This window comes from Vicugna pacos, chromosome X, assembly GCF_048564905.1.
Source record: "Vicugna pacos chromosome X, VicPac4, whole genome shotgun sequence".
Classification (NCBI taxonomy): Eukaryota; Metazoa; Chordata; class Mammalia; order Artiodactyla; family Camelidae; genus Vicugna; species Vicugna pacos.
In genome coordinates, this window is record NC_133023.1 from 16,287,167 (window position 1) to 16,315,043 (window position 27,877).

A 27,877-nucleotide genomic window follows, 5' to 3' on the forward strand; every position below is an offset into this window, starting at 1 on the left:
GAAGTCAGACGAGCCCACGGCCGAGGTTCAGTGCCACCAATGGAGACATCAGTGATGGAGAAGCAACTTCAGAAGCTGTCATTTCCCAATCAACGTTTACACCGTTTTCCTCTCACTTGCTTCCTCCCCATTCCCAATTTCGCGAAAAAGTAGGTAACAAACTTGAAAATCCACGAGCTTTCTCTTCGGTGCTGAAATGCAAAGCCGGCCCTGGCTCCTGATAATGGACATGACAATTCTAATGGATTAAACTGCAGCCTTAGAAGAGTTAAGAAAAAGGCGGCAGTACTTTTAGGCTCTAGGGTGGATCCCAGCATTTTATTTTCTGGGCTTGGCCAGGAAATCAGAGGGGCCTGGGCTCGGGGGCCAGTCTGGGGAAGTGCAGGGGTGGGCCCCCCGGAAGTCATGCGGCGCTGTTTAAACCTAAGGTGACCTAACGGATGGTGGGGACCGCCCGCCCGATCCTCGGCGCAGGGCGCGGCCATTGGTGACGCACGCCAGGGAGCACAGCGCCCACGTTTCCACCATTGCCTTAGCGCGGCCTCACACCCGGCGCTCGGAGTTCGGGGCGGCGGGCGTCCTCAAGTCCTCCCTCCCGGAGGCGGGCCCGACCCCGCCCCCGCGCCCCGGGTGGCTCCCGGCTGTCCCTCCCACCTCCTACCCTGGGCCTCCCCGGCGCGGCGCACTCCCCGCCGGCCGCAGCCTGACACGCCTCGCGGCCCCCTGTCTCCCCGGCCGCCTGCCCTAGGCATGGCACAGGGCCTCGCCTCACTATGGCAGCAGCACGGCACAGCACCCTCGACTTCATGCTCGGCGCCAAAGGTGAGGGTGCGCGCTCTCCACCTGCCCTGCTAGGGCCGGCGCCGGCGGGGCCGGGCGGGGCCGGGCGGGGCGCGCGCCGCGGGCCGAACAATGCGGACGGCCGCGCGGCCCCGGCTCCGGCGCGGGCGTCTCCGGGGCTGCCGCGTGCACCGGCGCCCGCGCGGAGGCCGCGCTCCTGCTCGCACTGCGCTCCGTCCAGCCGGCGGGGGCGGCGCGGGGCCTGGAGGGGCCCGCCAGGTCCCTCTCCGACCCCGATCGAGCCGCCCTTTGGGGCCCGGGTCGCCCACCCGCGATCCCCGCGGGCTTGGCTGCCCCCCGCGCGGGAGGAAGACTCCCGGGGTCCGCAGGCCCCCGCCGGGGCATGGGCACAGGGGCGGGGGGCGTGCAGGGCCGCCCGCGGGACCTTTTCCCGTTCCCCGAGGCGGGTAATTCCCCCCCGGGGGCGGGGGCTCCCCTCGTGGGAGCCGGGGCTGGGGCAGGACCGCGTGGTGCTCGCAGAATTCTTAGCTGTCTGCGTAGGAGACAGATTCCCCGGAAAGGGACGGGGCACGGGAAAAGGAAACGATGATCATATTATTGGGGGGGTTGGTGAGGTCGGAGCGCGGGAACTGTAAACTCCCCGAATCAGGGAGGCTCGGAAGAACTGATAGGCGACCAGAACAGAGGGCTGGGAAAGTTGGGACTGACGGTAGGAATTGTGGCGAGGAAGGGTATTTTGCATGCTTTTTTGTGGGTGCGTCTAACACGGTGGGGGGGAGGGGTAGGACTTTCTGGTGGCTTTTAAACCTGTGACTGCCAAAGACTTGAATCTGCTTCCCGTACCTCCCACTTGGAGCGTTGCGTCCAGGTCTTGCTTTTTCAATTGGCTGGAGCCACCTTTTCTGTTAGTATTGAAAACATTACTGTCACACTTTCTCTCCTTTTTTTTTTTTTTTAACTTCTGAGTACTCACTTTGCGTTTTTCTCCCCCAAATTGAAAGGATTTCCGAAGGCATAAAGTGAGAAAAAGGAAAAAGGCTTTGAGGATTTGGAGAAAGACGTAGGTTTGCTCCCTGTCTTGGTGAGCTCTGCTTGGGACTTCGGCTTTATTTCTCAACCTTTCTGAGCCTCATTTTCTCTGTGGTAAAAAAGGGAAGGGTGGTGCACACTTCATAGGGCTTTTAATATTAAGGGAGTTGCTGTAAAACACCACGGGTTGTTAAGTAATATCAGCGTATTTGGGTGGGGGGAGGTGACGAGGAGAAGACAAAGCATTTCTTAGTTTCCTCCTTTCTTAGGTGCGGCTGCAGGGGAGGGAAGCGACTGGGGAGAATCAGGAGATAAAATGGTGATTGGAGCTAGCTAAAAGCTTTTGTTGACTAGTTATCCTGCCAGCTTTAGGGCTTAGTGAAGGTGCTAGCATACTGAATTTAGAGTTGAGGAGGGTGAGGCTTGAGGAAGAAACCGTGGTTCAGGGTCACCCAGGTGCTAAGAGTTGACTCTAGGAAGTCTCTCTGGTGGCAAACACGTGGGAGCACTCACCTATGCTTGTTGAGCGTGGGTTTTCTAGGCTCTGAAGAGGGTAATCTCAGGATGAGGCCGGAAGCTTCTGGCACTTCCCTCAGTCTGAGTGTCCTTGCCTGAAGCCTTAAACAGTTTTTAGCTTAATTCAGGTGTTGTCTGTTGAAATTGTTGCCCACACTGGGCTTCTGTGCTTTGCTGTAAAAGCGGGAAAAACCTTCACTTAACTGTATGAAGAAAAAACGAGAGAACGTGAACATCTTGGGTGGACACTGGCTAGAGAGGGAGAAAGAACCACGCATGGACTGTTTGGAAGGGAGCAGGGGGAACTGGCAGGTTCTAGTGGGCAAAGTGTGGAAGTGGCATCTAAATAATTTAGTTGTGCCAAGGGAAAGTTAAAATAAGAGAGAGAATTCCCCGCTAGTTATTCTTAATTCCCAGATTAATTTTAAAGATGGCAAGATGAAAAACATTCTAGAAAGAAACCATATTAAGGGGGATGTGTAGGTATGCATCTGTGTGAGAGCTTGAGTCCCTACAAAACTGGGAAGTAACAAAGCTGATTCTTACTGCATTTCCCCCAATCACTTGGTTTTGAGGGGATGCATGTCACCCTTGCTGTCCGTAGGTATCTACAGTTGTAAAGGGGTCTGGCTAAACGAGAATCTAAGGCTTTGGTTTTCATTAAGGGACGCTTGGTGAGAAATCTACCACCTGTGAGGTCTCCCAAAACATTTATTTTAATTGATGATAATGAGTCAAAAGGCATTACTCTTGGCATGTGAGTATTGGATGTGACTCAAGGGTGAGTCAAATGCCCGTGGAGCCTGGAATCATGTTCTTTTTCCCATTTGTCAGTAATCCTTCCTAATGCTCCAGTTCCATGATGTGATTTTAGAGGAATTAAACTTGAACCACTTTGTTATGTTATTATGTTGCGATTCTGTATAACTTAGTTACCAGTGCAAGCCAGCTAGTATCCAGCAGCCACTGGGCCACTGAGGGCAATTATAGGTTGGGCTGGCGGTACCTGTTTGGTTCAGGCTGATGAGGTAACTCAGTGAATCTTAATTTCTGCTGAAAAAAAATCTCATCTTTGATCATGTAAGTGAAGTATTGGACTCGAGGACTCTCAAGCCCAGAAAACATTTTGTGATTTCTCAGCCTGAGGCAAACAAGAATAAACACGTCCTACATTTGTATAGTTGAAGCATCTCTGGGCTGGTGGAGGATACATGGTTGGTTTATGCGCAGCAGTGAGCGAGCGTGCTGCATGGACGGCGGTGAGTGAGGTATGCCCGGCCTCTGCCTACCCTGGAAAGGTAGCAGTCCTCCTTTCCATGTCCACTTCTTCTGGGCTGGGAGTGTCCTTGAAGACATACCTTCAGGGTCTATCCTAAACACAGTTCTGATACATCAGAGATGTTTGAGAAGTCCTGGTTAAATGAACCCGGTGGGTGCTATGGTAAAGGTGGAAAGCTAGTTCAAGTCCACTAGGTGAAAACAAAGCACACATTTATTTACCTTTAGAATTAAGAAGATAGCGAGTGGGGGAAACCTGGCTGATGCTGAGGGTCTTTTGGATCACTGATCTATAGTTTAGGGAAATAAAGTGACTTGTGCCGTTCAAATCAACAAATTAGTTTTATAACAATAATCGTGTTTAAAACATTAAGAACAGAAGGCTGCTTGGGAATTACAGGCTTAGCTGAAAAAGGTTTAGCATGGGGGTTCTTAAGTTGTGTGCCTTTGACCCTCATTGGGGAAGCCTGTGGAGCACTTCTCAGAAAGAATTTTAAATGCATAAAATAACTCAATTATTTAAATTAAAAATTCCAAAATAAGCCCCAAATAGGTGACATAGTAAATAATCATAGGTGCTTCTTTAGTAAGAGATTAAAAATGCGGTCTAGCTGCAGGCCTTCATGACTTTCATAATTTTGCAGTAGTGCTGAGAAAGTCAGTATTTCAGCTGTTGTGTGATCATTGGTGACAATGGCCAGATATAGTTGATGTGTGGTTTTACAAGCATAACTGAAGAAAATGTTAAATTTCAGTTAGTGGAAAATGTTTTCCCATCCAAGTTCGCAGACCCCCTGAATTGTGTCCACTGGCCCCTTCGGAGCCCTTGGACCCCAGGTTCAGACCCACCCCCCACCCCCACCCCCCGCAAGGAGCTGGAGAGATAACTGGGACTATCATTTCTGTTTGTTGTTCCTTTTGGGAGTCGGTTTCCATTCAGGCCAAAGCTATAAGCAAATACCCCTTGTTTCTCTTCAGAACATCTTTTTGAAAACAAAAAAGGCCAATATTTACTAAGTGCCTCCTGGGCTAGCCATTGCCCTAAGCGCATAACACATTTTATATAATCCTCATAACATCCCTATGGTAAGTCCTGTTATTTCCATTTTGAAATTGAATAAATAGGCCTGTTGAAGTTTTTCACCTTTTAAGTGGGATATCTGATTCAAAGCCATGTCTATTTTATTTCAAGGCCTTTGGTAATTACACTACTGCAAAGCCTTTCAGTAAAGGCAGAGAGTTTCTATGCCCCTGTTTCCCTCTTCCGTCCCCCCCCCCCCATTTGATACTATCTGGAGGCATTTTTGGTAGTCTCAGCTTGGGGACTAACATCTAGTAGGCCAGGGATGCTGCTGAACATCCAGCAGTGCACAGCATTGACAGCTCAAAAGAGCACTGGAGGATCCCCAGTGTAAGTTCTAACCAGTTTGGAGTGATCTGGATGACAAATCATCAGGAAAATTTATCTGGTTCTTTTCGAAGTCTGCGCTGCGGGGAGGGAGGATGGGCCAGACCTTCCTCCGAGTTTTGCGCTGGAGTTGGTTAGCACTTCCTACCCAGCCAAGGCCTGTGGCTTCAGGTGACCCTCCCTCCCTGAATTCCTGTACCTCTCCACCAAGCTCCCTCTCCCCCACGTATTTATTGAGCTGCTTTCTGGTGGAAGCATATTGTCTTTGTGTATTTAAAAATAGCTATAACTTTAAGCATAAAACCTAAAACAATCCAGGTTTGATTGCATCTAGCTTTTTTGTTCTTTTGTTTAAGAATAGAAAAAAACTTTCTCCCTACCCTCTTATCACTGTCCCTTGTCCCACCACACTTTACCCATCATTTTGATAGACAGCAGCACACCCACACAGCCGCCTTAACAGGGAAACCTTGGGCGGCTGGTGACTGGGAGTGGGAAAATGGATGCGTGGGCCACACTCTAGACTGGCTTGAATAACAGTGTTTGAGGGGAGAGTAGTACCTGGAGTTTGCATTTTTAACCAGCTTCCTCCCAGTAATTCTGATGCTGATTAAATATGAGAACCACTACAACTGGATCTTCATTAAAAACAAAAAACCCCTTGTACCAGAAACCTTTGAGGCACCCATTCATGTCATTAAGTCCTGTGGGTTCTACCTGCTACCCTCTCAAATTCCTTGCTCCCTCGGCTACAGTTCTTAGCCATAATCTCCCTCTTTGTCTCCATTTTTGGGAAGGGCTCAATCAACAGGAGCTCAACAGATGCCTGTTCCTTTCTTCATTTAAAAACCCTGCCGTGGGTTGAAACTCATTAACAGCATTCACAAGGTCCATGATGGTCCAATTCTCCCTCTTCACCCAACACACTTGAGTCTCATACTTCTTTTGCTTCCAAGTAGCCAGGAGGCACCTGCACTCAGAATTTCCTAACAGCTTTGGGGAATGTGTTTTTTGTCCATTATGTAGCTACCTTTATTGTCTTTGACGATGTTTTCTGGACTGCTTGGGGGAGGTCCCTTGTTGGAGTCCACCTTTGACATGTTCTTTTGCTTTGTTGGGATTTAAAAAACCCTCCCTTTCCCCCAACTCTGCAAAAGATTCTTAATTGCGCTGATCATGCACTATTTGACTACAGGCTGAATAATTGCACATTGCTGGGAATTCATTTTGTGAGATTGCCATTAAAAAATTGTGTAAACCTTAATGGGTTTTTAGAGTATAGTTCCAAAGTCGTAGCCATGTCTTTAAACCTGTAGAGTATGGTAAACCTGTAGTGTATGGTAAAATTATTTTGTGTTTTATATCAAAAAGCTACCTCTAGTTTTCACTTAGTAATTTTCTATTGTTTTAAAATGCTTTGGAAGGGATAACAGCTGTTTAAGAAATTGATTTCATAATCCAGGCACTAGAAACAATCCCCACCCCAAGAGAGAAATATTTTTTTCAAGTAATCCAAAGCTCTGCATGTGGTGTTTCTTAAAAAAGAGCATTTTTCAGTTTAATAACGAACTGGTAGATGATTTGTCTTGTGATTTTTGTTTGTTCTGTGGAGGAAAGCTGGTTTTGTTTGGCAGTGGAGGAGTTACCGATTTGGAATCTTCTTTGTAGCCTCTTACTTGTATATAATGAAATTGGCCGTATTTGAATCAGCACTTGCAGGCCTTTGCCTCCTTCTTGGGAGATAGACTGAAGTCCTGTGGTCTCCCATAGCTGTGAAAAGCTAGAGCTTTTGGTGTTGGACTTGGGACCCTGGTAAGATTTGGAATTACAGGCTTTATAGTTTGAATTGAGACCACTGTGGTTATACTAACCCTTGGCAGGTAAGGATTAGTTAGAAAGTGACTGAGTTGTGGTTGGGCGTCTGTTTAAAACCATGTTCAGTAAAGCTATTATTGAGTTTAGTTTTTGGAGTCACACACATTCTGGGCATTTTAATCCACCATTTCACTGCAGTTGTAACCCAAGCTTGCTGGTGTGCGCTGCGGCTCCAACCACCATTTCATGGTAGTTTAATTACAGGCTCAGTTCTTTTGAAAAGTTGGGAAACCTCCTCAATTGAATTCTGCAAACCAAGTATGTAAACCATTGCACAAATGCTCTTTGAAACCCTTATAACTAGGCACTTTTCCAGACCCCATGAAAAAGGATTCTGGAGCCCTGAGTTGTGGTCCGCCTGCATTTTGGTAAACAGATAATGTCACCTGTGTCATGGAAAGAGCTGCTGAGCTAGTGGCCATGCTTACGATCAAAGGCATTTATATGCTAAGTCACAAAGTCAAAAGGAGCTGATAAGAGCCAGTAGAGCATTCTAGGTTCCTGAGCTGAGTTGACCCTCTGGGTAGTTTCCCATGCACCTTAATTTCACCCTTTGCTTGAAGATGCTAATGATACCAAAATCCCACACACTGTGTTGTTGGGTGGGATGTCCAATAAAATGTTTGGAAGAGTGTCAAATGATACATAAAACACTTAACACCAATTGCAATACTTAGCGCTGAGTACTTTGAAATGGTGCCAGTGGATAAAGATGCTCAGCTATAAAGAGGTGTAAATTTAACTTACTGAAAGATAAGGAAAGTTCTTCTGGCAAAAGAAGAGGCAGAATATAATGGGTTGGCATGTGATTTGAAGGTTGATCTACTTTATTTAAAAGACCTCTCTAAGTTATTAAAGCAGAATTTTAAAAAGATGTTGATTTTTAAGATAGCACTTCCATGGGTTTGTGTTGCACGACTCCATTTTCCCTGGAATAGATATTTCTCCAATGAGACTCCTGAGCAATTTCTAGGATATTGTTAATAACCAAAGTGTCTCTTCTGAAGGACTGCAGGTCATAGTGGTCAAGCAAAACTGATAGGCTAACGGGCATTCTGAGTTTCTAGAAGTGAATATTAGGAGATGTCTCAAATTGGGTTCAACATGGGGCCCTTCTTTTTAATTGAGGTTATTGACACGTAACATTGCATTAGTTGCAGGTGTACAACATCACAATTCAGTAGTTGTATACATTGCAAAATGATCACAAGTTAACATCCATTAACATATGTAGTTTCAAAAATTTTTTTTATGATGAGAACTTTTAACATCTATTTAGCAATTTTCATATATGCAATACAGTATTATTAGCTATAGTCACTGTGCTGTACATTACATCCCATGACTTATTTATGGGACCCCTTTTCTTAGAACTGGAGCCGTGGGTCATGCTTTGAGAAACAGTAATGGTGTAGGTTTTATAAATGGTTTAACACTGAATCTTTGAACTGTTGAGTGCTGCAACTAAGTGGCCCAGTCGGTTCTGGGGTTTTGAGGAAGAGGGTCATGGGCCTGTCTGTCCAAGCGTTTGATGTTCCTAAGTGGAATTTGTCTAGGTTGGAGAGAAAAAGTGCTTACCACCAACTTGGTCCCTTTGGAATAGGATAGGTCTTAAAAAATTTTTTTTGGTGAATGTTAAATTATTAATAGAGCCCCTGTGTGTGCTTTTTTTTATCACCTTTGAGCAAAGGATATGGCTTTACTTGAAGAAACTGCAGAAGCTGTTCAAGTAATGGTTTATGCATTTGTCTTTCTACATTCTTGTTGTTGTCATTTAGGTCATGTGCTGATTTCAGACGAGTACAGGGTGTAGAGAAATAGAAAGAAAGGGGGAAAGCCAGATCTCTAATCTTAGCACACGTAGATAACCACTGTTGATGTTTTGTGTATAGGACAAGGGGCTTATTCTTGTTCCATCTATAACTAAGGGAAGCAACACAATGTCATGGTTAAAAGCACTGGATTTTGGAGCCCAGCTGCTTTGCGTTTGGACCTAGCTCTACCACCTACTGGCTGTGTAACCTTGGACACATCTTGGCCTCTTGGCCTTATTGAGCTGACTACACTTTCGTTACTTGGTTGAGTAGCAGCAGTGAGAGCGGACGTCCTTGCCTTATTCCTGATAGCACTCAGTCTATTGTCATTGAAGACGGTGCTGGCTGTCGGTTTTTTGTAGATGCTCCCTATCAAGTTGTGGACATGCCCCTCTGTTCCTATTTTCTGTGTGCTTTTCTTTTGAATGGGTGCTGAATTTTGTCAAATACTTTTTCTGCATTGACCAATACCACGTGATTTTTTCTTCTTTAGCCTATTAATACGGTGGACCACATTGCTTTTTAAAAAAAACTGAACCAGCCTTGCATATCTGGAATAAATCCCACTTGGTCATGTTATATAATTATTTTCATATCGATAAATTCTTATTAAGGATTTTAAGGATTTGTTAATGAGTTTTGTTTCTGTTCATGAGGGATGTTGGTCTGGTTTGTAGGTTTCTCTTTTTGGATTTTCTGTGGTTTTGGTGTTAGGATAAATGGCTTTATAAAACAAAATGAATTTGGAGATATTCCCTCCTTTTTTATTTTATGAAAGAGATTATATAGTATTGGTGTTAATTCTTTAAATGCTTGGTGGAATTCTCCAGTGAAACCATCTGGGCCTCAAGGTTTTTTTTGTTTGTTTGTTTGTTTTTTGGCGGTGTTGTAAAATTACACATTTAATTACCTTAGTGTGGTTATAGGGCTGTTGAAATTATCTTTCATATTGGTGAGTTGTGGTAGTTTGTGTTTTTTGAGAAATTTGCTCGTTTCCTTAAATTATCGAATTTCTGTCTAGAGTTGTTTGTAGGATTCCTTTATTATCCTTTTGGTGTCTGCAGTATCTGTAATGATATCTCTAATTTGATTCCTAATTCTGGCAATCTATATTTTGTCTTTTTTTTTCTTTGTCATTCTTGCTCTAGTTTTTCAATTTATTGACCTTTTCAGAGTAATAGCTTTTAGCTTCATTGATTTCTCTATAGTTTTTCGTTTTGTTTTTCAATTTCATTGATTTCTGCTGTTATCCTTATTCCCTTCCTCTGCTTGCTTTGGGTTAATTTTTTTTCTAAGTTCTTGAAGTGGGAGCATAGATGAGTGATTTGAGACTTACATGGAGGCTGGTACTCCTACACATTCTTATTCTCTGGCGTGAGGAAGTTCCCATTAGCTGCTAGCATTAGTTCTCTGTAGTTCTTAAGACACGGAGGTCCTAGTTACATAGCTTATTAGCTGTAATTTTTCCCACATTTACTAAGTTGCTCAGTTAAATGTAGGAAATGTAGGAAATGTTCTCAGATTATTCTCGTCTGAAATTCTAGAAGGTCACTTCTGGAAATCCAGAATTACAGCTGAGTGTCCCTGTTAAGAATTTAGAGCTGGAAAAGATTTCAGACCAGGGATCAACAAACTAAGGCCCTTGGGCTAAATCCTGCTCTTCTGGCTTCTTTCTGTACAGCCCTCCAGCTAAGAATGATTGTTGCCTTTTTAAAGGGCAGTAAAACACGAACATACATTGGTGACAGGACCTGACGTGGCCTGCCAAGCCTGGCATCTGTCCTGTGTGGCCCTTTGCAGAGCGAGCCTGCCCACCTCTGCCTTTAGACCATCTGAGTCCCGTGGCTTGCCTCAAAGCCACCTGGAAAAGTGCACAAGTACAGAGCCCAGGCCCCTCACACGGACTTGTGGCCTTTGCATCATCTGGAATCTGCTGTAGCACAGGCCGCGTCCCAGTGTCTGGGGAGTTTGGGTCCTTTTCTGTACCGTTCTCCAGTCATGCTTGCCTGCCCAGCGCCTCCTGGGTGCAAAGCAGTCTCCTTGGAGGGCCCTTCTGAGGGGCACAGACCTCAGTGCTGACCTGGTTGAGTCTGCCCTGGCCAAAGCCAGAGCAAGGGACTTCTCTGAGGCAAATGTGATTTTTGACATCACAGATTCACAAAGTCTAAACTGCTTTATCTCTGGAAATACTATTTTCATTGTTGATTTGCAGTCTGGCATAGCAGCTCTGGCAGAAACCTTAGAATTTTTTGTATAGAAATACAACTGCTAAGAGGTCTGACCTGTGAGGGTTCTGCCCACCTAAAGTTAGTGGCAGGAAAGCTGGAGATTCAGTGTTTAAATGCTCGGAAAACATACTTCATCCTTCCTGGATTAAAAAAAAAAGTCCTGCCATTTCTACTTTGGGAAAGAAATCTTGTTCTCCTTCTGGGTGGAGCTGAAGGAAACCATTGCCAGCCCACTTGGGGCCCGCCTGTCCCCTGTTCTCATCCTGCTGCTCTGTGAATTGAGGGGAGGTGGCACGTGGTGGTGGGAACCCTTTCCATGCCTCTCAGTGGACTGTGGACAGCAGTTTTGAACTAAAGGTAAGGGCTTGTCCCGTTTCCTGGGCCAGATGTCTTAAGTCTTCTGTCCTGTACCCTCAAACCCTGCAAGTCCCCTCTTGCCACCTGCCTGTCCCTTTTATGATGCTGCTGGGCCTGGTTTCGCTTCCTTTAACTCCTACTTCCTGTCAAGTTGAGGCCGGCCCACAAGAGGGTTCACTGTGTCGTGACCTCTTCCTGTGTCCTCTGCCCGGCTCTCTTCCCCAGCTCCAGCCAAGTTGACTCCTTCCCACGTTCCATGGGGTCGTTGTCCACCAGATGTTCCTCCAGTGACTCCTTCTGGGAGAGGGCAAGTGGCCTGGTGTTCAGTGTGTTGTGGCCACAAACTAACATGTCAGCTTTCCCCCAGATGAAAGCCAGGGTTTTGCCTGATCTCTCTTTCCTGTGCCTTATTTTAAAACTCTTGGTTAGCCTTCCGGGTGGGCTTAGAATGTGAGGACAGGAGAGTTGGAGCCACGTGACAGCTCCGTGGAGGTAGACCCTGCAGTGCCACCTGTTGCTTGTGGCTACTTTTAAGACTCTCCTAAGCAGGCTCGCAGGGCATCAAGGCTTTTGCTTTCTCAGTGCTCTGTGTTCTGATGAGCCTGCCTGTAAAGATAGACTGAACCTTTGACTGGACCTGGGTTTTTAATTCTCCCCACTGCCCACTTGGGGTACAGGGAAGTGGGGATGCTGGGAGGGATCTTAGGGACAAAAACATCTGGAATGTGCTCTTGATGTCTAAAATAACACTCTACCTTTGATTAAAGAACACAAAGGAAGAATCCTTTTCATCTTGTTTGACTTAGAAAACAAATAAACTCTATAAACATGGAAAAAAAAAAAAGACTCTCCTAGTCCTGTGGGGGAAACTGGCTTACCAGGAAGAAGATCCAATATTGTATTAGCGTTCTGATTCCAGACTACAGAGGGATTAGCATTGTCTCATAAAATCTTTGTTTGTTTAATAAGCACTTTAATTTCTTTAAGGAGATTGGCTCTGGGTTGGTGTTATTTTAAAGTAGAGTGAGGCTCCTGCCCCCTTTCCAGTAGGTGTTGGGGGCCCACGTGTCTGTGGGAAATACCCCTTTAACTGCTCTCTCCTGCAGTGGGAAAGGGAAGGCAGGGCAGTGAGATAATTGACAGCATGTTTACAGTATACCAAGCGTACCGCAGTGTGAGTTTTAAGAAATAGTCATTGTGGCTGGTAGTGTAAACAGTCCCATATGGTTTTCCTTAAAGCACGATTGCATGAAAAGAGCTGGGGTGTCATTTCTGTGTTGTGTGGCTGTCAGTCCAACTTTGGTAGGTCTTTTTTCTTCTTTTCTGTAATTAACTTTTCCTGGTTGGGTTTCTCTTCTCTGTGAATACCAAAAACTGCTATGAAAATAAGCCCTCCACGTTGTTTATGTCGTTGAACCTTTCAGTATTTTGCAGCCCCACTTCTGCTGTTAATTATTTTTAATTGAAATATAATTGACCTATAACCTGTTTCAGGTGTACAACATAATGATTCAATATGTGCTGGAAAATGGTCTCTGCAATGTCTTCTTAACATCTATCACCACACATAGTTGCAGATTATTTTCCTTGTGATGAGAACTTTTCAGATCCACTCTCCCAGCAGCTTTCAAGGATACAATTCAGTATTAATAACATCAGTCACCACGGTGGCGGCGGCTGCTGTGATGGAGCCTGAGGCATCGGCGCTGGCCGCAGGCACGCTTTACTGGCTGCAGCCCTGGGATAGTGCCCACACAGAGCGACGGGTCAGAGACAAGCTATTCAGGGGTGGGTGGGGATGGACAGAGAAGACTGCCTCTTGAAGCCCCTTTAACCTTGTGCCTGGAGCCTGTCTTATGGTTGATTGAGGGTAGAAACTGGCTTCTGGAACTTTCTGTTGCCTTGATTACCTCACAGTAACTGAGAATCTAAAAGTGCCCCTTGTTTGGATGTTTTGGGACAAGTTTATTGAGCTATAACTGATGTTTCACACAATTTGCCTATCTAAAGTATACAATTCAATGGTTTTGGTATATTCAGAGTTGTGCGACCATCATCACAATTTTAGAACATTTTCATCACTCCGGGAAGAAACTCTGTACCCCTTAGCTATCACCTCCATTCCTCCCAGGTCCTGGCAACCACTTAATTTGCTTTATGTCTCTAGGGACTTGTTTTTTCTGACCATTTCATATAAATAGAATCACAATATGTGGTCTTTTGTGACTGGCTTCTTTGGCATCGTGTCTTCAAGATTCACCCATGTTGTAGTATGTGTTGGTACACTTCATTCTTTCTTTGGTTAAATAATAGTCCATGGTGTGGATATGACCACATTTCCCTTTTCCACTTACACCCTGATGGACAATTGGGGTGTTTTCACTTTTTGAGTATTATGAGTCATGCTGTTTTGGACATTCCTGTTGGCTTGGGTTTTGTGTGATGAGATTAATCATCCTGCAGCTGTTGTAAAAAGGACTGGATGTAGAATATAAGACCAAGCTGTTGTACCTAAGACAGGCCGAGGAAGCACCTGCTTGATCTTCACTTTAATCCCTGGAAATTCATTAGGCTTTTGAATGTCTGAGAAATCTCCTGAGGCACAGACTCTTTGCTAAAATTTAAAAAGATAATAAAATATAATTTTACATTTAAGTGTTAAGCTGTTTCTGATTGTGAAATACGAAGTCTATTTCTGTATATCATTTGATTTCAGTAATCTAGATTTGTTGCCTCTCAACATTAATTTTGTTGTTGTTGTTGTTACACCTAGCATATTCAGAATGAGTTCAAAAGATGTTCTGGAACTCAGGCTGTTGTGAGCAACTGGTGTGGGTGAGAGGGGCCCATGAAACGAACGTTATGCTCGTTTGTTCTCAAGAGTGGTTGTGTCAGTGGTGGTGGTAGCTGTGGAACAGATTTTTTTTACCTTGATATATTTTACATAGAGTAAATTTAGTGTACAGTTCTGCGTTTTGATCAAGGCATAACACTGTCAAGATGAGGACATCTGAGAGGATTTTTTAAAGCAGATACTTGAATGATTCCAAACTATTGGAGTCCAGTTTCCCTTCTTTTAGATTTGAGGTTCTATCAAGAAGATCAGAAAGCTGGTAAAATGGGCACAACCTAAGTCCAACTCTTAGGTTCTCTGACATCAGAGTCTCAGGTTTGGGGAAGGAGGCCTGCATTTATGCTGCCCCTTGGAGGGAGGAGCAAACGGATCTGCCACCAGTTTCAGGGCCATTCTCTCACTAAGAGAGCAGATCTCTGAAAGGAGGTGGCTGGGCTCCCTGACTTGGATGGTAAATGGAAAGTGTGCGTGGAGAGGCAGCAGATCAGAGGGAGCCAAGAGGTGCGGACAAGTTAGGGCATGGAGCTCTGGAAATGTCGGGGTCTGGGGAGTGGAAAGTGGGCTGGATGGATGCTGGGCTTTGGGCCTCACCACTTGGGCATGGTGCAGCCATGGGAGTAACTAACCACCCCTGGGAACTTCAGTTGTTTGAGCTTTGTGGGAGGGAGACCTAGAAGACAATATAACTGGGGTAGGGGGTGCGCTTGGTGGTGAGGGGTGGAATTTCCAGCCCATGTAATTAAAGATATTCTTGGCAAGCATAGGAATTCATCTCCTAATTTCATAAGCCAGGTGCTGCTTGAACATGAGGAAGCAGGAAGGCCCGCAGCAGCCTGACCCCCAGAGGAGGCGGTGCAGCCCGGGCCCACAGCTGGCAAGGTGATGGCCCCGCAGGCCCTGAGACTTGGCCTTGTGGAGCTTAAAGCCCTCTCACCTTCTGTCCAGAGTTCTCGTAGTTGAAGCTTCTGCAGCTGAGAAAGACTTAAGAGGCACAAGTCAAGGTCAGGAGTGAAGAGTCCAGAGTTTTTCTGGAGGTGTGAAAATTGCTTATTTGTTGAGGGCATCCTCTCTAATGGAATTCACTTTGTTGCGAAGGTTATAGTATTTAGCTTCTTAAAACTGAAGAAGTGGGAATCTAATGGAAGCATGTTTTCCTGTCTTTTTGCCATGGTGCCTGGTGTCTTAGGCTGTGGTGGAGGGCCTTTGGGGAAACGTCTGGGGCCATGAAGGAGGATCTTAAGCAGCAGGGGCATTGTCCATTGATGGGAAGGTGTAGGGAAGTCTGAAGCCGGATTTTGATTCTAGATTTGAGATTGGGACAGGGTGGTGAGCATTTGTGGGAGGCAGATTCCAGCTGGATGTAGACATTTGGGATTCGGCCCCAAATTTGTGATTGGTCTAGAGCTTATGGTCAGGGTCCGAGGAATGAGGTTCATTATCCAAGAGAGCCCTGTAAATGGATCTCGGGGAGAAATTGAGGCTTTCTTTTTCTTCTTTGTATCGAGTGGTTTAGATCAGTGGTTCTTAACCGTAACTGCACATTGGAATTTCCCAGGGAACTTTAAAAAATCATGATGCCTGGGTCCCACCCCCAGATTTTGATTTAATTGGTCTAGGATGTGGCATCAGAATTTTAAAAACTTCCCAGGTGATTATAATGCACAACTCGGATTGAAAACCACTGGTCTAGGTGTTCTAGAAACCCTGCAGAGATACAGTAATAAGGATGACTTTTTTTTTTAACGTTTTTTATTGAGTTATAGTCATTTTACAGTGTTGTGTCAAATAAGGATGATTTATTTAGCCGAACGCAATTTTCCATTACCCCGAAACACTTACTGAGCACTTAAGATCAAGATGACCAAGGAAGCCACCTTGTTAAGGCTAGTGAGCCCATGTCTTTGGCTTCCAGTTTTCATTTTAAAACTTTGATTCTGGCAGAGAGCTGCTAAGCAGTTGTTTCAGCTCCAGCTCCCCTTTCTGGAGTCTTCCCCAAGGGCTGGGAGTAGTGTGGGTGATGGGAATGCCCAGGTCAGGAGGAAGGTGACTATGAGGTGAGGGGAACAGTAGACAGAACGTGGTCTCCCTACCCGTGGCTGGGCCAATGCACACAATGGCCGCAGGCACTGGACAGTGACAACAGCCAGAAATAACATTTAGACCCAGTGTATTTCTACTGAACCGTGGGGTTGGGGGTGGGGAGACCACAGAATAGAAATAAAGTAAACCTCTAAATTGCATCTCTTTTGTTATGTGTTGTTGTTGTTGTTGTTGTTTTCCACTTGAAACCTGGCCGGAGGGCCTCCATTATCCCACTCGGTGCCTCTCTGCTGATGGTGCCAGTTGGAAAACAGGGACAGCCGCCATGCTGGGCTTGGCCAGCAAAGACACCCCTTTCCCTGCCCAAGGGACTGAGTTTGCCCCAGCTCAGCCCCGGGGCCTTTGTTCACCACACAGCCTGGCCAGTGACACGCAGGGTGGCCCCCGCCTGGACAGCCCCTTCACCAGCACACGCGGTTTTGTTTTGCAATGTGCCAACACTACCCGATCTTGAGGCCATTTACCGGGAGTCATGATTTGTTTTATACACTTTCAAAACAGAAAACATCTGTTCTGGCCAAGGAGGGATTGAATAATTGCATAGTGGCTTTCCTGTTCACGGTTCAAGGACGTGTGGCACGCCGGCATGCTGGGTGCGCTGGTCGTCACCGCCCTGCAGCTCGGTCACTTCCACGGTGGCCTGACTCCACTGGGCTTCATTGACAAACACTAATGGAACAAGATCAGTTCTTTGCATTGAGTTTGAAATGGAAATTTTTTTTAGGGGGACAGAATTCAGTCTTAAAACCACAGTTCTGAGGGATATAATTCAGGTCTCCCTCTTTTAATTTGCTGAAAGCAATTTCAGAATAGTGAAGCCAGCTAGATTATTTTTTGCCAAATGAGTTTCCCAAAGGCATGGTTTGCTGGGACCGAGTGAGACTTGAATGAGACCTGAGGTCACTGCTCGCCTTGGGTGATGCTTGTGTTCTAATGGGGCTGCGTGGATGCAGCTCCAGTGGTCCCTTTCTGATGGGCGGCTTTTTCCTGCAAGAGGCCTCCATTCCTTTTGGCCGTTCACAGGGCTGCGCTACCCCGACACTGCCCCTCCCTACCCAGGTCCCCGTTCTCATTTGTGTGGCCTGCTGGGCTCTGCCTCCTCCTCAGAGGAGGCACCTTCCTCGCCAGTGAACCCTTGTTGGCATTGGGGGGGGGTTGCAGTCCCTCTGCTCTGCTCACTGACTCCTGTCAGAGTTGCTGGTAGCACAGCGGTCCCTGGGCTGAGCTGCTTGTCTCCACCTACTCCTTTCGTGCTGTTAGGGAATACAGTGTCATTTAATTTTGAAATTTTCATGTGAATGTTGTCTGTGAGGTTTGGTTGTGGTATCCTAATTTCTCTCTGGAAATTGAGATTAAAAAAAATCACTCCTTCACTGCCATTGATACTACTCCATTTGCTATTGTTCATTAAGCAAAGCTAAAATCCGCATTTTGGTGAATGTATTAGCCAGGCTAGGGCTGTTGTAACAAAATAACTACAAACTGAGTGGTTTGAAACTACAGAAACTTGGTCTCCCTGTTCTGGAGGCCGCAGTTCTGAAAACAAAGTATCCACAGAGCGCCCCTCCCTCTCAGGGCTCTAGGCTCCAGGGCAGAGTCCTTGCTTGCCTTTTCCAGCTTCTCTTAGGCCCACGTGTTGTTCCATGCCAGTCTCTACCTTTGTCTTCATCTCGCCTGCTCCTCAGTCTCCCTGTGTCTTTCAGTCTTCAGTCTCTGATAAGGATACTTACTGGATTTAGGACCCACCTGGATGATCTAAGATGATCCACCTCTCTAGATCCTTAAATTACCCACGTCTGTTTAAAAAAAAAAAAAAAAAACCTTTTCCAGATAAGGTCACACTCCTAAATTCTGGGGGTGAGGATATGGATGTATCTTTTGGGGGGGGCACTACTCCACCCCCTGCCATGGGGGTGATGAAATCTGTTTTTTAAATGGCAATTAACTTACATTTAAAAAAAAAAAGTTTGTGCAGGCCAGAATAACACATCTCTGCTGCCCAGTTTGGACTCTGAACCCAGTTTGTGCTGGAAGGTCTTGGGAGCATAGTTCCACGTGTCACTGGAGATGGACTGGATGGAATTTTTCAATCTACCCAGAGTCTAAGTTTTGGCACTCCTTAGTTTATGGAAGGCATTCTAGTGTAATTTTCTTGTGAAACTGCACTGCGGTCAAGTGTGGATCTTCTTGTTTTTTTTCTTCTGCTCTCAGTTCAGTTCACAGGGATGCTTCAAAACGAGGCTTTGCAGCCTACGCTATTTTTTCTTTCATGTGGAAAAAGTACCAGCCTGTGGAGGGCTTATGGGACAGTACAGAATCATTATTTTTGTCTCATCTTGGTTCTTTATCTTACCCTTCTCAGGAAATGAATACTTTGGCAGATACAACTAGAGAAGGATACATTGTATTTTGCCTTCCATCCATTCCAAGTGTTGTAATGTTGGATGTTCTGGCAGATGAAGGCTTCATGTAAACCTGCAGAGGTTAATGCATTATCAATAACCTTGACTAGTCCTACCTGTGATCACTGAGCTCCATTTGGGTAGGAGAGGGGGTCACACACCTAGCAGCTTGTCCCTTACTGAATTGTTGCTCAGTTTCTGCCATTTAGTAATAGGTTACTGAGTGGTACCAGTTATTTTTTTTTTTCCAGTTATAAAAGCAAGCCATCCTTACTGTAAAACACCTGGAACATAAAGCCAAACGTTTTGAAGTCATTTATGATACCCATTAGTGGTGGATGGAATCTCTTTTCTAGTACTGTATATCCTCATTAATTTATTTAAACTGAAGTGGAATGTCATTTACTGTGTTTGTATTTCTGATTGCTGGCTAGGTGGAATATTTTGTTAGGCTATTTCTGGTTGGCTGAACATCTGTCTGCATTTCTGGCACAGCTGTTTTGTGGTTGGTGTTTGTGTGCTTATTGTGTTACCTGGTAATCTGCAGCCTATCCCTGCAGGACTGAGAATGTTCGTAGCTCATAATGAAGGGGATGAATGATGCTGGCTACTTTGTTCAGGTTTCCTTAAAAAGTTAAGCCGTCAGACTGCCTCACTGACTTTGCTTCTCAGCGGCTCACCCTGACCATCTTGCCTTCTCCCTGTTCTCCAGCTGATGGTGAGACCATTCTGAAAGGCCTCCAGTCCATTTTCCAGGAGAAGGGGATGACGGAGTCGGTGCACACCTGGCAGGACCATGGTTATTTAGCGACCTACATAAACAAAAATGGCAGGTGAGGTGGCGGTTGAGTGCTCGTCTTCAGATCTCAGCACTTCAGCGGTGTGAGGGTGTGTGGGGGTTGTGTGTGTGTGCACAAAGGGTGGTGGTGGGGTGGCATCCAGTTTTTTTTCCTTTCCTCTTTTGACATCATTAGGGAGGGGGCTGGAATTCAGTGCTTCTCAGCTCTGGCTGCACAGCAGAGTTGCTGGAGCGCTTTCACAAAATCCCAGGCCCAAGCGCTCCCTGCAGAGGTTGAGGTCTCTGGGCACCACTGTTTCTCCAGAGCCCCCCAGGTGATTCTGCTGTGTGGCCAAGACCCAAAACCCTTGGGCAGCATAAGCAGCGTGAGCCCGCAGGCAGTAATCGGAGTTGTTTAAAACACAGCTTGCCATGCTGCGCTCCAGAAGTTGCTGATGCCGCAGGGCGGGGGAGCACCCCAAATAGCATTTCTGACAAGCTCCCAGCTGCCAGTCAGCTGGCCCTGCCGTGAGTAGCACTGTAATAACTGATCATCAGTTAATGCAGACTGCAGTCAAATGTGGGATGGGAGTCTGCAAGTAGCTTGATAGGAAACTGAGGGGGGATCCAACAGTTAACAAGTTTTTTTTTTTTTTGCCCTTAAGTCTTTATACCTAATCAATATGTAAATGAAAGTCACCGTGAGAGTAGGAAAGGAGAAGATTGACACCAGAAGAGACTGGTGTCTCGAGCATTTTGTAGTTTTGTAGTAGGTTTGTATCATCTGGACTGTTTGCTGTACAAAACTATTAAGATTCTTAGTAATTCACACTATTAACTTTAAAATGTGAATTCTTGGATGTTTTTGATGGCTTTTATTCCATTCTCCCAATGTATACTAAGTACTAGAATTCCTCATGTCTTCATTAATGTGCCACATTCTCTCCCTTGTTTTTCTAATTAAAAGAAAACACCCTCTACCCTCTTCTTACAGAGGCCCAGAAGACAGTGCTGTAAGATGAAGGAAACTTGCACTTTTGAACTCACCCTTCCCTTTCCATTGTTCTCTTTATAAGTCTACATACATGGTCCACCCCTGTGGCAACGATTGGTGTTTCCTACCCCGATGTCTCAGAGACATCCTAACCCCTCTCCTCTAAGACCAGATTTGTATTTCTGGTGACATAGCCGTCCTCAGTGTGAGTAGCAGCTATCTCAGAGGTATCTAGAAAGATGTCTTCTCAAGGGTGACCCCAAATCAGTACCACTGCAGATCCTCCACTGCCTCCGTCCTCGGGCTCTGGCCCAGTTAAGGTGAGTCTTCTGGAAGCAGAGGTCTGCAGCTGGCCTTAAGCCATCCAGCTCCGCAGCCCCTCTGTTTGGTCCTCTTCACCCTCCCTGCCATCTCGCTGTCTTTGTTGTGGTCCATCCTTTGGGACTTTTCCTCTCTTACCACCTCCTAATGGCCTTTGCAACCTGGCGAGGCCAACCTCTCTATGTCACTTCTTGAGTCTTCTACCCTAGCACCAATCCCAGCCTTCCAGAAGGCTTAGAATTCTTCCTGGAAAGGAGTTTCTGAGTGACAAGAGGGGTTTGGAAATTGCTTCTGAAAGCAGAAAAAAAGTTAACATGCTTAGTTAACAAAAAATTGTTTTCAACGTTGGCCTTTCTCTTCTCTTACTTGGCCATCTGGGCCCCATCTCCATGCTGCCTGTCTGAATCCTCACTTTTCTTTTCCACGCCCAGGCACTGGCCCTGGGGAGGGCCTGCAGCTCCACACCCCGGCAGCTTTTCCTCTTTCTTAATTTTGGTTTTAAATCTGGTTTTAATCTCATGATTAACACTTCCAGTGTTCTCCATGTTCTGCGGTTCTCAGGCATAGGACTCTGCTAGAAGCAGCCAGGTGGTTAAGGGCTGGCATTTCTCTATCCTTCACCCCTGGCTCCTCTTTTTGGAGGAGGGGTGGGGGGGATGATCAGCTCATTCAGGTGTAGTAGATGTCTGTGGAGCCCTGGGCCCTGAACTTGATTTTGAGGCTATCTAAGGGCTGAAGGTGAAAATTAACTAGTTGTATTTATTTCTTAATCAAGGCACACTACCTGTATTCTCTGAACAGAATTCTTCATCTTAATTTAGTATTTTTCAGATGTTCATATCATAGCCCTGCACACACATCTGCATATGTGCGATACAAAATATATATGTTTAATTGAAACAAGTTTAAGATAGTTCTTAAGCATGTGACACTATTTTATTTTTACTTCATTAAAAAAGCTGCTTAGATCCACTAAATTAGGGGTTAGAACCTTTTCTGTAAGGAGCCACATAAGGTCCCTGTCACATTCTTTTTTTTTTTTTTAAAAACAACTCTTTAAAAATGTAAAAACCATACTTCGTTTGCAGGCTCCACAAAACGTACCTTTGCAGGCTCCACAAAACGTACCGCGGGCTGGATTTGGCTTGGAGGGCCCAAACTCAGTGGATTTTAGCCACCACCTGCTTGCAGTCAGAAAAACATGGTTTTGAACTCTGGAGGGTATTGGGAAATCCCAAATTGCTCTTCCCCACCCTCCCTTCCTTTCAAGTAGAGCTTACTAAGGCTGGCGAGTCCCTGCTGGGGGGCCTTCAGAAAAATCAGCGTCATAGAACTTGCTGCTGAATCACTTTTTGGGCCCAAGAACCTATTCTGAAAACCCTACCATTCAGTGACCCTAAAACTTTCCCTAAATGATTGCCTTCGCTGCCCCCATGAAGAGGCTCTAACAAGAAAGCAGCCGGGTTTATATAATTAAGGGAATAAGAGCAGTGGCTTTCCCTGTTAACTGGGTGGGCGTCTTTCCTTTTGAGTGCGATGATATCAATTCTTACCCCCTAAAATTATGCTTTCCTCTGCAGCTTTGCCAATTTGAGAATTTACCCACATGGACTGGTGTTGCTGGACCTTCAGAGTTACGACGGGGATGCGCAAGGCAAAGAAGTTGACAGTGTCAGTTGTTCACTTTCATTTACTCAAGTATTTGAGAATCACAAAACTGCTCGGTTTAATGACGTTAAAATTAATTTCATCGAATTGCTGACTTCCCAGTTCACTGAATTTTAAACTCGTCTCTCTTCAGATAAGTGGTTTTAGAAGAAAAACAGTTGTTTTCCAGTAGCTTTTAGGAATCTAGCTGTCATGTTTCCCTCGACTGCTTGAGTACTGAGTAATGATTTCACCTTCCACTGAAGGGAATGTAAGCCTTTAACCAGGATGTTATGTCTGCAATATCTTTGAGCCTTCCCATTTCCCGTTATTCTGTTGGTACTTTAGGCTGAAGTTAGGCTGGCACCACGAGGGCTGACTGTGTGGGAGTGTGGAATTGGGCCAGGCCTGCAGGCCGCTCTGTGTAGGGCCGGGGGAGGACAAGTGTGTTTGGGTGTCAGCCAGTATCACAGCTGTCAGCATGGTCTCAACCTCTTGGTCTGTACGTTAGCTGTTCCACTCGGCTTATTCTATAAGCCCATTAATTTCTTTTCTTATAATTGTAGCTTTTGAACAAAGTAGAAGAAAGAATGAAAGAATTGAGTCAGGACAGTACTGAGCGGGTGAAGCGGTAAGTCCATTCCTGAATGCCCTTTTATATTTGGTTAATCGATAAAAGAATCAGAATGGTGAGCAGTGTCTGCTTAAGACATGGAGAAGATCAAAGTCAACTACTGCTCTGGCAGCAAGGTAGACGGAGAGAGTAGGTGCCTCACCCCCAAAGGAGACCAAGTGTGTACGAGAGAGACACAGACACAGACACACAGGGAGAGATGCTGAAAGGAGATGATTGCAGAGGCAGAAATGGAGTGATTCCAAGGAGCTGGAACTGTATGAAAGCAGAGGACCACATGGGCCTGGCACCTCAAAGGGGAGCCAGAAAACTCTTCCCCGACTCTGCCCAGTAAAAGAGAAAGGATCTTCTGCCTTTTCTCAGAGTTCTGGGCCCCAGAGTGGAATTAAGCAGTGTTAAGAGACTTTGACAGGATGGGGTGACAGAACATTTGCCTCAGTGCTTTCAGGCTGAGATAACATTTGAGGGTACTAAGAATCTCTGAGGCCACCCACCTTGAGCAGCTGCTGGTAGGTTCTTTTCAAATGATAATTAAGACAATTAAGCTTTTGTTTCAGAGTGCAGCCACTTTGCCACATGTGACTATTTAAAACTAAGTTAATAAAAACAGTTCCTTCCTCAGCCTCACCTCCTGCGGATAGCTAATGGCCAGTGCCTGCCATATTGGATAGCACATATACAGAACATTTCTGTTGTGACAGATATGAAAAGAGCTTTGATAGAAGTAACAGTTTTGACCTTTATGGGGAAGGATAGAGTCTGGTAGGTCCTGGGAACTGAGAATGTGAAGTCAACATGGATGCCCAGCAAGTAATTCTGAGCAGTATTCTCTTGCACTACCTGGGTGGATCCTTGTCAGGCCGCCCAAAGTAGACCCATCCCTTGCTCCTAAAGACAAATACATACATGCAGAGACACGGGGAGTCTTGACCAAGATCAGGCCATCACTGATGGAAATGACCAGAATACAGATTTCTCCAATTCAGGGCACACTCCAGAAGAAGATATCTTTGGTGGCTGGAGCTAGGATGTTTGTCCTTAATGACTCATCATGCTAAGTTAGATCAGCCTGGAGGAAAGCCCTGGGGCAGATGTAAGATGACTGGAAAGTTGGATAGAAAGCCTGGAAACTGCAAGAAACTTGGCCCCTTTGTTGAAATCTTTCAGAGCACCCTGACTTGTTGACCCCACCCAAGTTCAGTTTAGGTTTCCTCAGGCCCTTCCCCATCCTTGAAGAACTTATTCACACCCGTACTTCTTTCAGGAATTTCCCTTTTTCTGCTTACAAAGTTTTCCTAATCTGCATTCATTTGAATTGAATGGGTTCCCACTGTGTCTTCAGGGCGGTGATAATGAATTGGCCAACATCAAAATGCCTGATTTTCTTTTTTTCTTTATTGGTCTGATTTTTCTCAGGGTTACTTCTAGGAGTGAGTAAATAGATGGAGTGCATTTATTGTCTTCAGCATTCATGACAAGTCTAGATCCTTGGTGGTGTTGGTTTGGGAGTTTTCGAAGTGAGTGGAGGTACACTGCAGATTTTCAGTTCAAAACACAGCATAGGCCTTGTTTCTGCTTGTTGCTGTTTTTACATCTTTTCATAAAATTAGAGTGGAGAGAACAGAAAGTTGTAGGCGCTTTGTTTTTGGCCTCAAAAGGACAAGAATGGTGCCACTTTTCTATCTGGGGAATGACTTTGTTAGAAATTGAATCATTAAATGACTCAGTAACACTAGCTAAAATGATTACTCCCCTGTGATCAATGAATTACATCTAAATTTTCAACTTAGAAGCCATGACTTTTATGAGAAAAAATTTTTTTGCTTTCTACTTTTCAGAAGAAAAGGAACAGGAAAACGAGCTCGCATCAGTTGTTTTGTTGAAAAGACAAATTCTTGTAATTTACACAGTGTACCTGAAGCCTAGGGCATATTCTAACTTCTTCTCTATGGTCCAGTTTCAATTTTCAGCAGTGAAGATTGAAACAAGAGCTGTGTAGGACTCCAGAATATCTCCCAAAGCCCATTTCAGGGAGATACACTTCCTGGTAGGATGAGTACTTCATCAAGGTGATGCTTCCCCATCCTCAAAGATCGTTGCTTCTTTGCATGTCTTTGAAAAACCATTGTGTTGTATTGGAGGAAAGAGTTCTGTACCTGAGCCAAGGCACCATTGACACAATTGACAATGGGCAATGTTTGTTTTCGGTGGGTTTGATTCAGTAATTGCCTGTAGCTGGCTGTCTGTCAACCAAGGGGTGGGTTCCCTCCCTTGAAAGCCTGTGACTTGTTATTTGTCACCGTCATCCAGTGTCACAGGTGGCTCACTCTCCCACCTCATTCCACCCATCAGCCAGGGGTAGAAGAGGCTTTCCCCCAAGTCCTGTTTGTCTGATGGGGGCTCCATGTTTTACAAGAAAAACCTCTGGTCTTCTTCATTCCAACAGCTGAATTTGTTGGCTTGAAAGATGAAGTAGTTAAACCGGAAGTTGTTTGGATTAAATGAGAATTTATGGGAATTTGCTTTGTAAATTCAGTGCTTTTTACAGATACTAGTATTTCCTCACAGAAGGCCTCAAGCACCTGTGACAGGTTCAGACTGTACTCTTGGAAACAGGTGAGCGGGGAGAGCAAAGACTCATCTGAGCAAGTCAGAGGTAGCTGATCCCAGTGTTTTAGGTGCCTGTGGCTGTCTTCCTGTGAATCCCACTGTACTTGAGAACACAGGACTTGCATGTGGTTGTGTTGTGTGTGTGCTGAGTTCTCGTATTGTTAGTTCCTGTTAGAGTTGCCAAGCCCCTTTTCCAGGTCTGGTTTTCCCGTCATGTAGTGTCCTCTGCTGGTAGTTTCTAGTACATTCACCCTATCTAAAGCACTGAGTATTTACAAAAGAATGGAATTAGAAATCATCGGTTGGCAGCCACTCTAGTAAATTATTGGTTCAGGCAAGAATCTTCTAGATGCCAGAGCTACTGGTGAAGGTTTATTGGGAGATCAGGACCTTCACCCAGTTTCAGAGGACTGCCTACTTAGTAATTTCAAAGGAAAAAAAGGTACCTTTGCAAATGGAGGGATCTGGTTGGCATCGCCTGTAACTGCATGATCACTCTTAGCATCACCACCAATAGGACAGGCAAACATCTCATGCCCCTGATGTGATGCTTGTTATAATATGTGCCAACCTGACACTAATAAAGAGATCCTCAGGCAAACCTACTTGAGGGATTGTCTGCAGAGCACCTGGTCTGGACTTTCCTGAGATGTGAATGTTATGCAAGACATGGCAGGGGGAGAGTGTCAGACTGTTCTAGATTAAGTGAGGGTTAAAAAAAAAGAAAGAAAAAGGGAAAATACAGTATACGATTCTTCAAAAGTAGAAGAGCTATGAAAGGGATTATTGGGGCAGTTGGGGACACTTGAACATGGATTCTGTGCTAGGTGACGGTATTCCATCTGTGTGCACTTGCATGGATGTTGGAGTGGCAGTGTACACAATCTTAAGAGATCCTTGCTGCAGTGTTTGGGAGTGAAGTGTGATGTCTGCCATGGTCATTTTCTCCTTTAACTTTTTATTAGGGAAAATTTACAGCTTGTCAGAAAGGCTTTTTAAAAAGTAAACTCTTACTGTACAACAGTGTTGAGGTTTGGCAGTGGCCATGTTTGTATAACCTAAAAACCCCAAGCTTTAGATTTGTTGTGTACTCTTTAGAAGTCTGCCTGGGGTCATGTGGCTCCTGCGTACTCTGGCTCCCAGGTCCTCTTTTAAGGCAGCCTCACCGTAAGAGTAGCATTTGTTGTAAGACTCATTCCTGTTTCCCTTATTTTACAGCTTACCACCCATAGTTCGAGGAGGGGCCATTGACAGATACTGGCCCACTGCCGATGGCCGTCTGGTTGAGTACGACATAGATGAAGTGGTGTATGATGAAGACTCACCTTACCAGAACATTAAAATTTTACACTCGAAACAATTTGGAAACATTCTCATCCTTAGTGGGGATGTTAGTAAGTATTCCATCCCTAGCTACCCCAATCATGTAACAGAGCGACCGTGTGTTAGATTAGGGTGCTTTCCTGACAAATACCACTGTTGTGGATCTGTCCAGGTTTGTCCTTGGCCCTGCTTTTTTTGTTTGCAATGAACATTTGCATCGGATTAACCTGGGCTTTCATTGTCTGGGCTTTCATGTTTTATAGCAGAGCTGTGGAAACTTTGTCTTGATAATCTCTTTTTTTCTCTTAGTTTCTTGGTGATGAGTATTTCAAAGGAATGTAATTACTTCTTTTGTTGTTGTTTTTTTGAGGGGGTAGGTAATGAGGTTTATTTATTTCTTTGTTTTCAGAGGAGGTACTGGGGATTGAACCCAGGACCTTGCGCATGCTAAGCATGTGCTCTGCCTCTTGAGCTGTACCCTCGCCCTCCTTTTAAGAAGTCTATGTTATGGACAATTTCAAACCTAAGTAGACCAAATAGTATCATGAACCCACATATACTCACCATTGAGTGTCAACAATCATCAACTCCTGGCCAGTCTTGTTTCTCCTAAACTCTAGTCCACTTTCTCTCCCTCTCATTATTTTAAAGCAGCTCTGACATCTTATTTCATCTAGAAACACATAATTGCTTTTAATTATTTATCATATCAGAAGAATCTTGAGACTGAATTTTCTTCCCACTGACTAAACTATGTATGTGTATAATCTATGTAACATATTGGGTGTTAGATGAGCAGGGTTAATGAAAGGTCCACAATCCAAAAAATTAAAAATACCTCTGTACATTGTTGATAGTTTTTAAACATTGAAAATGAAAAATTTTGCATTTTAGGCTAGATTCCAGCA

At 45.0% G+C, this 27,877-nt stretch overlaps 1 protein-coding gene across 6 annotated transcripts in view; it reads left to right on the forward strand.

Annotated features, from left to right (window-relative positions):
• The first annotated feature begins 435 nt into the window (after nucleotides 1-435).
• Nucleotides 436-27,877, forward strand: part of SMS (spermine synthase) — a 42,756-nt gene continuing 15,314 nt past the window's right edge. Inside the window, exons 1-5 of one of the 6 annotated variants that reach the window (XM_072956788.1) lie at nucleotides 436-822; nucleotides 19,375-19,495; nucleotides 22,336-22,426; nucleotides 22,969-23,033; nucleotides 26,865-27,040. In XM_072956788.1, coding sequence (XP_072812889.1) covers nucleotides 774-822; nucleotides 19,375-19,495; nucleotides 22,336-22,426; nucleotides 22,969-23,033; nucleotides 26,865-27,040 — 502 coding nt within the window. In that variant the 5' untranslated portion in view covers nucleotides 436-773. The remainder of the gene's footprint in view (nucleotides 823-19,374; nucleotides 19,496-22,335; nucleotides 22,427-22,968; nucleotides 23,034-26,864; nucleotides 27,041-27,877) is intronic. The other 5 variants (XM_072956789.1, XM_072956790.1, XM_072956791.1 and 2 more) reach the window with 5 other exon arrangements.